This window comes from Arachis ipaensis, chromosome B01 (assembly GCF_000816755.2).
Source record: "Arachis ipaensis cultivar K30076 chromosome B01, Araip1.1, whole genome shotgun sequence".
Lineage (NCBI taxonomy): Eukaryota > Viridiplantae > Streptophyta > Magnoliopsida > Fabales > Fabaceae > Arachis > Arachis ipaensis.
This window is the reverse complement of record NC_029785.2, coordinates 129,022,424-129,029,729: the sequence shown is the minus strand read 5'-3', so window position 1 is coordinate 129,029,729 and position 7,306 is coordinate 129,022,424. Positions and strand designations below refer to the sequence as shown.

General features: G+C 38.4%; 2 protein-coding genes across 2 annotated transcripts in view; both read right to left on the bottom strand.

The window, feature by feature from the left end:
- On the bottom strand, positions 290 to 5,560 carry LOC107638036 (pyruvate, phosphate dikinase, chloroplastic-like). The gene is given in 17 exon segments (XM_016341236.2): positions 290 to 554; positions 635 to 726; positions 823 to 900; positions 986 to 1,123; positions 1,326 to 1,454; positions 1,676 to 1,805; positions 2,011 to 2,327; positions 2,485 to 2,574; positions 2,681 to 2,842; positions 2,954 to 3,241; positions 3,522 to 3,701; positions 3,858 to 3,986; positions 4,097 to 4,332; positions 4,414 to 4,576; positions 4,709 to 4,846; positions 4,925 to 5,158; positions 5,259 to 5,560. Coding segments are annotated over 17 exon segments (2,634 nt in total). The 5' UTR covers positions 5,334 to 5,560; the 3' UTR covers positions 290 to 499.
- Positions 5,753 to 7,306, bottom strand: part of LOC107638025 (putative TrmH family tRNA/rRNA methyltransferase) — a gene marked incomplete at its 5' end in the record, with an annotated part of 1,735 nt that continues 181 nt past the window's right edge. Inside the window, 3 exon segments of the mRNA XM_016341229.2 lie at positions 5,753 to 6,351; positions 6,850 to 6,976; positions 7,084 to 7,185. Coding sequence (XP_016196715.1) covers positions 6,131 to 6,351; positions 6,850 to 6,976; positions 7,084 to 7,185 — 450 coding nt within the window.

Sequence of the window (7,306 nt, the reverse complement as noted above, 5' to 3'; positions counted from 1 at the left end):
TAGGGAGGTAAAATTGGTAAAATAATTGATTTAATAATCGACCGTCATAAAATCAACAGAAAGGGTAAAATGGGTAAAATAAAAACTTATTCAACGTTTTTCGACAAAATTGAATTGAATTAAAAATGTAAGGGTAGTTTTAAAAAATTCAAAAATATTAGGGATAAAAAGTATTTTAATGTATATGATAAAGATAATCTATTAAATCATTGTCATATATGATTTTTTTCATCTCGCAATAGGCATTGATTTCATCTTTCATATTGCAAGAAAGAGCATCATCAATTAATTAAAAGAAAGATACACATTTATGGAAGACTTTATTAGCAAAAGAGTGTGGAACATGTACAAGAACTTCTACAGAATCTCTCTTATTTTGACTTAGATATACATACATGTCTCTACAGATATTTGTAGGCCAAGTTTCTGTTTCATATCCATTTCCGATTTACATGAATGGACTTATTATAGACCACAATATTCCGAGCGAGTTAGAGAGTCAATTCCCATCTTCCACTGCAACTTGAGCTGCTGCAAGGCTAGCAATTGGAACCCTGCAAGAAAGTGTCAACAAATCTCAGTTTGGTGGTTGTTAGAACAAAATCACTCATTTTAATGGGCCTGAAAATCTGACCTATAGGGAGAACAGGAAACATAGTCAAGACCAACTTTGGCAAAGAATGCAACAGAGGATGGTTCACCACCATGCTCTCCACATATTCCAACCTGAGATATCATGCATAGAACAAATGCTTTTATATCATTGTGTATGAAGATTCGGTTGGTTCAAATTATTTGTATTAGTTGTGCTTCTATTCCTACCTCTAAGTTTGGTCTAGCAGCACGTCCCTTTTCTATGCAAATCTTGATGAGTTGACCAACACCCTTCTGGTCAAGTACCTGATAATATTGTCAACAGTTCAAATTCAGCAAGCATTCTTCATACATGTTCCATGAAGAAACAAAGTGAAGTTTTTCAATTAACCTCAAATGGATCATTCTGCAGAATGCCGGTTGACAGGTAAATAGGAAGAAATTTGCCAACATCATCTCTGCTGTACCCAAATGTCATTTGGGTAAGGTCATTGGTTCCAAATGAAAAGAATTCTGCTTCCTCTGCAATCTACATAAACAGATAATAAAATTCTGAAGTGTGAGAAACCAAAAGGGAATAGAATGACACTTTAATTGTTCCAGCCTAAGCAAAATGGTGGAGTTGATTGCCATTCTTTATGGCTTTATCATATTCAAAATTAGTAATATGCAAAGCTAGAATCTAAATGTGGTTCTTTGAGTTGATAAATAAGAGAGGATTTAAGTTATACCTCATCTGCAATCAGGGTAGCTCTAGGGACCTCGATCATGGTTCCTACTTTATAGCTTAGAGAGGAACCCCTCTCAGAGAACACTTTCACAGCAACATTTCTTATTAAACTCACTTGGTGCTTCAACTCCTGCCAAGGATAAAAGAGGAAAGATTATAAATAATAAAAACAAGAAGCTAATGTAGTTGTACTTGGTACATACTGTTTAGGAAAAACTAAAAAGACTACGAAGCCTTGGCTCAAAGAATGTATGGTAAAGCTATAACATAATTTTTATGATTAATGGTACATGTAGAGCAAAAAGTGAAGCAAGAAAGCAGCAAGGGAATGAGGTTGAATAAGAATCATGCCTGAGGTGTACCGACAAGTGGAACCATTATTTCCGGCAGAACTTTAATGCCATGGTTACTCACTGAAACTGCAGCCTCAAAGATTGCACGAACCTGCATCTCAGTTAGTTCCGGGTATGAGATTCCTAGCCTGTTGACAGAAAATTCAATAGTCAGATATGAATGCCGTGAAAACTTTAATGCCATGGTTACTCACTGAAACTGCAGCCTCAAAGATTGCACGAACCTGCATCTCAGTTAGTTCCGGGTATGAGATTCCTAGCCTGTTGACAGAAAATTCAATAGTCAGATATGAATGCTGTGAATCAATCCATAAACTAAGGGGGGATGCAAACCTGCAGCCTCGGCAACCAAGCATGGGATTCACTTCTGATAGTTTTTCAATCCTAGAGAAGATTTCTTCTTCATTGATTCCTGTCTCCGAAGTTAGCTCCCTGACAATGTGATGCAACTCACCCTGGGGAATAAACTCATGAAGTGGAGGATCCAATAATCGGATTGTCACCGGGAGACCGTCCATTGCGCGGAAGATCCCCTCGAAATCTGATCTCTGATAAGGTAGCAACAGGTCAATTGCGGCTTTCCTCTGTTCTGGTGTAATGGCTACTATCATCAACCTCACAGCCTTTATCCTCTCGTCTGAGGCAAAAAACTGAAAGTAGAGAATCATACAATTCTTAAATATTTAGTGCCATAACAATCGAGCATGCATTATTCCTCTATATATATATATATATATATTGAGGAATATTGAGAGCACACTTTTCATTTAATTATGACCAAGGAGTTGAAATTTTTATTTTTTTTACCATGTGTTCGGTCCTGCACAGTCCAATTCCTTGGGCACCATTCTGTCTAGCTGTTAGTGCATCTGCAGGTGTGTCAACATTTGCCATTACCTGATTTACAACAGCAATATGAATTCACAATGTTCAGAAAACAATATTTTGAAGCTTTAATTCAACTCAAACTATGAAGTAGGTAAGACTCATGACATACACTCACCTTCAGATGCCTTGTTTCATCAGCCCAAGACATGAAGGTTGCCAGATCATCACTTAGAGTTGGAGGAGAAAGTGGTTGCTTTCCTAGTATCACCTCACCGGTGGACCCATTAAGTGATATCCATTCTCCTTCCGGGAGCACCTTATCCCCAACTACCACCACCTGCTTCATTGATTGAGATTATACTCTCTTGGTTATTTTTTATATGAATTACTACCAATAGCAAGATGGCCATTTAGCACGTTTGTACTACCTAAATGAATAACCGTTCACCTTTTCGGTGTCATTTACAAGTATACCAGAGCAGCCAGCCACACAACACTTCCCCCATCCGCGGGCTACAACGGCAGCATGAGATGTCATACCACCTCTCTCTGTCAAGATCCCAGCAGCTGCATGCATACCGCCAACATCCTCTGCACTTGTCTCTGTCCTCACCTTTCAACAATGCCATGCCTCTGCATCATCAGCAGTGAACACAATCTGCCCTATTGCAGCTCCAGGGGAAGCAGGCAAGCCCGTGGCAATCACTTTGTCCTTGTAAGCAGATGGATCCTCAAACTAACCCAACAATTAAAACAAGTCAAAAACACCAAGCATAGTCTAGTGAAGCCGTACTTATTACTATTTCAAAATCTTACAACTGAGTGTGTGCTTCTGATTACTGGTCAGTTAATACTATTTTTTCAAGTTAGTTTAATTCCTCCAAGTCCTTTCAAGCTGAAACTAGTTGGCTAGTTGCTACTTTCTTTCGATGCAATAAGGGACAAAAAGAATCTATTGGCACACGACACACTGGTACTGGTCATAGAGATACTGGCAATTACAACAGAATATATACCTGAGGGTGAAGAAGTTGATCAAGATGGCGTGGCTCTACCATCTTGATTGCAGAACGAATACCAACAAGTCCTTCCTTAACCATATCAACAGCTATTTTGACGGCACCTTTACCAGTACGTTTTCCACTTCGGCACTGCAACATCCACAACCTATTTTCTTGAACAGTGAACTCAATATCCTGCATTACAGGTTAAAGAAATTTCAGAAGCTTTGTCTTAATCCATTCAAATTGAAGCCAGAATAGCATGCAGAGCAGCAAACATCAGCTTCTGTATACAAACAAATATTACACAGGATTAAGAATATATAAGAATCTATGAGATTGAAATTTAACCATCATATCCTTGTATTGCTTCTCCAATATTTCACAGTTCTCCTCAAGTTCCTTGTAAGCTTCCGGCATGCAAGTTTTCATCATCTCCAAATCCTCGGGTGTCCTGATTCCGGAAACTACATCCTCTCCCTACATCAATAATAATAAAACAATGATGATGCTTAAAAAGCAGCTCTACTCTATTACATCAACACTAAACAAGTAGTATTAGAAAGTTATTATATGGTATCAGATGTAACCTGAGCATTAATCAGAAACTCCCCATAGAGTTTCTTTTCGCCGGTGCTTGGATTTCGCGTGAACAGGACGCCAGTTCCTGAAGTAGTGCCCATGTTGCCAAACACCATGCTTTGAATGTTCACAGCGGTTCCCTTTAGCCCATATATTTTATTAATACTCCTGTACTTAATGGCCCTTGGACTATCCCAAGAGTTGAAAACTGCTTTAATCGCTAATTCTAGCTGCTGCATTGGATCTGCAATTGGTAAATTGAAAAATGTCAGTTGGATGAAGGCATGAATACTTGTCAAGAAGTTGGTGGCGCTGCATTCAGCACCTGAAGGAAAACTTTCTCCCTTGGCTTCGAGGTAGACATTCTTGTATTGCTCAACCACATCCTTGAGATCAGATGCTATTAGATCAGTGTCAAGTTTGACACCTTTTCTACCTTTTAGATTCTTTAACTTTTCTTCAAACAATGAGTGTGGAATACCCATTACCTAAATACAACACAAAAGATAGTTAGAAGTTATGAAAAAACACAATGCTACTTATTCCAGTTTTAGAGAATGATACTATGTAACTAAAATATTGCATGCAATAAGATTTTAGATTTCAATTTCACTACTCACAACATCTCCAAACATGTCCAAGAAACGTCTGTATGAATCATAAGCGAAGCGCTCTCCACTTTTTGCAGCCAAGCCAGTAACGACTTCATCATTGAGTCCAAGATTGAGAACTGTGTCCATCATTCCAGGCATGGAAATCTTGTAAAGGTGGGGGGAACTAGTTAGTTATGTTCTATTAAGCACATGAGAAAAGAAGAAGAAAAGAATGATATATACCGCGGCGCCAGAGCGCACAGAGAGGAGGAGAGGCTTAGAAGGATTCCCAAGGGAGGTTCCCATCTCTGACTCCACAAAAGTAAGGCCTTCAAGAATCTCATCCCAGAGGCCATCAGGTAGCTTCTTGCCGTTGTCCTGATACTCTTGACAAGCTTCTGTTGATATGGTCAGTCCAGGAGGCACTGATAACCCAATGCTTGCCATTTCTGCCAGGTTCGCCCCTTTTCCTCCCAACTATTGCAAATCAGAAGAAAACAGAAGCACTCATGATATGAAAAGCATGCATTAATAACATACATACACATGTAAATGTAGAGATTAGAGAATGCCTTACCAAGGCCTTCATGGCCTTGTTTCCCTCACTTCTGCCCTTGCCAAAAGTGAATACCCGCTGTCTAGACATCGCCATAGACAAGTTTTTACTCCAGCTTCGGTTTAAAGGGGTTGATAATAAAAACGTTGAATTGATAGTTTGAGGTGCAAGACATAAACTTAACGTTGGCTTTATATATACATATAATAATAATGAGAGATGGAGCTGTCAAAGCGTCAAGCGGTGCATGCATAATGATTCATGCATCAAAAACAAATTGCAATGGGGAAGCTTATCCTATTTATTACAGCAAGAGGCCTCGTAGTTATCTTCATTTAGTGATTACTCCAACGGATAAGTATCTTGCATGGTACCTTTTCCAATATATATATATTCGCAGCAGCTGCTAAACCAGGGGGCTTGTCTAGTGGGTTTGAACTTTGACCCCGGCCGTTTTTTTCCATAAAAATAACCAATTTTTTTTTTCTGATTTTGGATCAGTATGGATACCGATATACTAATTGCTAACATGCCCCCGGTCTCAATTTTGATTATTTATTACTGTTTGGTAAAATAGGACAAAACAATCATTTATGATTTCTAAATAAAATGTGAAACAGTGGTTTTACTGTTAAGTATTGCCCTGTAACCAGAGGAAGTTACAGCAGACACACCATAAAATTAGTACACAATGTATAACTAATGCCGTAGAAACCTTCCCCAGCTAATGGCTTTTCTGTTTTTCTGAGAGTCCCAAATATCAAGCTACCTTTCAATGGTAGCAGCGAACAGTCAGTTCCTTGAATCCACACACACGAGTAAGGTGCCGGTTCAGCTCTGCCACAACTGAAGCATCTAAATCCCAAAGAGGAAAGATCATTGTTACCAATTTGTCAGCCATCAACAAATAATGCATCAAGCATGTTTGAAGATGAATTGTTGTTTTCGTTCTCATCAAAGAAACCATTGGCAGCATTTTCTCTTCTAGCTTTACGTTCTTCAACGATATCATCTTCTGTTTCAGTGCAGAAATTTCGTCGAACCTGCTTTACAGGTCTCTCAGCCACAACAAATTTGTTCCCATCACGAGATCTCTCTCCAAAACCTGCCCAGACTGGCAAAAATAATAGTTCAGAAACAACAGTCAAGTTTAATGAATACATCAAGGACATAATCTACGCAGAAGCAGTTAGATCTTAAGAAACAGTCAACACGATTTTCACCAATGAACAATGATGCTTTAATTTATATTCAATAATAAATCCCACTTCCAAGAAGCTAATCCACTGGAATGTTTCTCATTGTATATCAATGGATAGAAACCACACATGTACACAAACAAAAAGTGATTGTGCAAGAGCAACACATACAGCGAAGGTAATCGAAAAATACAAATTTTCAATCATCATCATCACTAAAAGTATACTTAAATATTACAAAAAAGAAACTCAAATGTGCATATTCCTTTCAGATATAAGTAGTATCAAACATCAGATATAAACACATTCTGTGAGTTACTGCAAAATTCTAGGGATTTGGATGAAATATGACCAATCATGAAAGCTTCATCCTAACACTCCCACATTCAAGTGTAACTAACATATGCTTGTACCTCCAAAATGATGCAGAACAATTGAAGCAGCAACAGTAACATTCAAAGAAGCAGTGCCACCTCCATATTGTGGGATATATACAAAGAAGTCACATATCTCACATTCTTTAGCAGAAAGGCCTGTACCCTACACAGCAATTTTCACAGGAATGAAACAAATTTCTAATGTGATTCTCATGCTCCATGAAGGAATGAAGTTCTAAAAACCAATTAAATCAACAACAAAGGAAAAACCTCGTTGCCGAGTAGGAAAGCCGTGCTTTTTTTGAAAGGATGCTGGTTCACGGGCATGGCATTCTCGGTGATCTCCACTCCACAAATATCGAAGTCTTTCTCCTGTGAAAAGTAATAACAGAACCCGATTCATTTTCATAAAAAAGAAACGATTTTCGGACAAAGAAAGAAATGAGGAAAGAGCAACTGATTTGGGAGGTAGAAAGAGAAAGCAAGGAGGGAC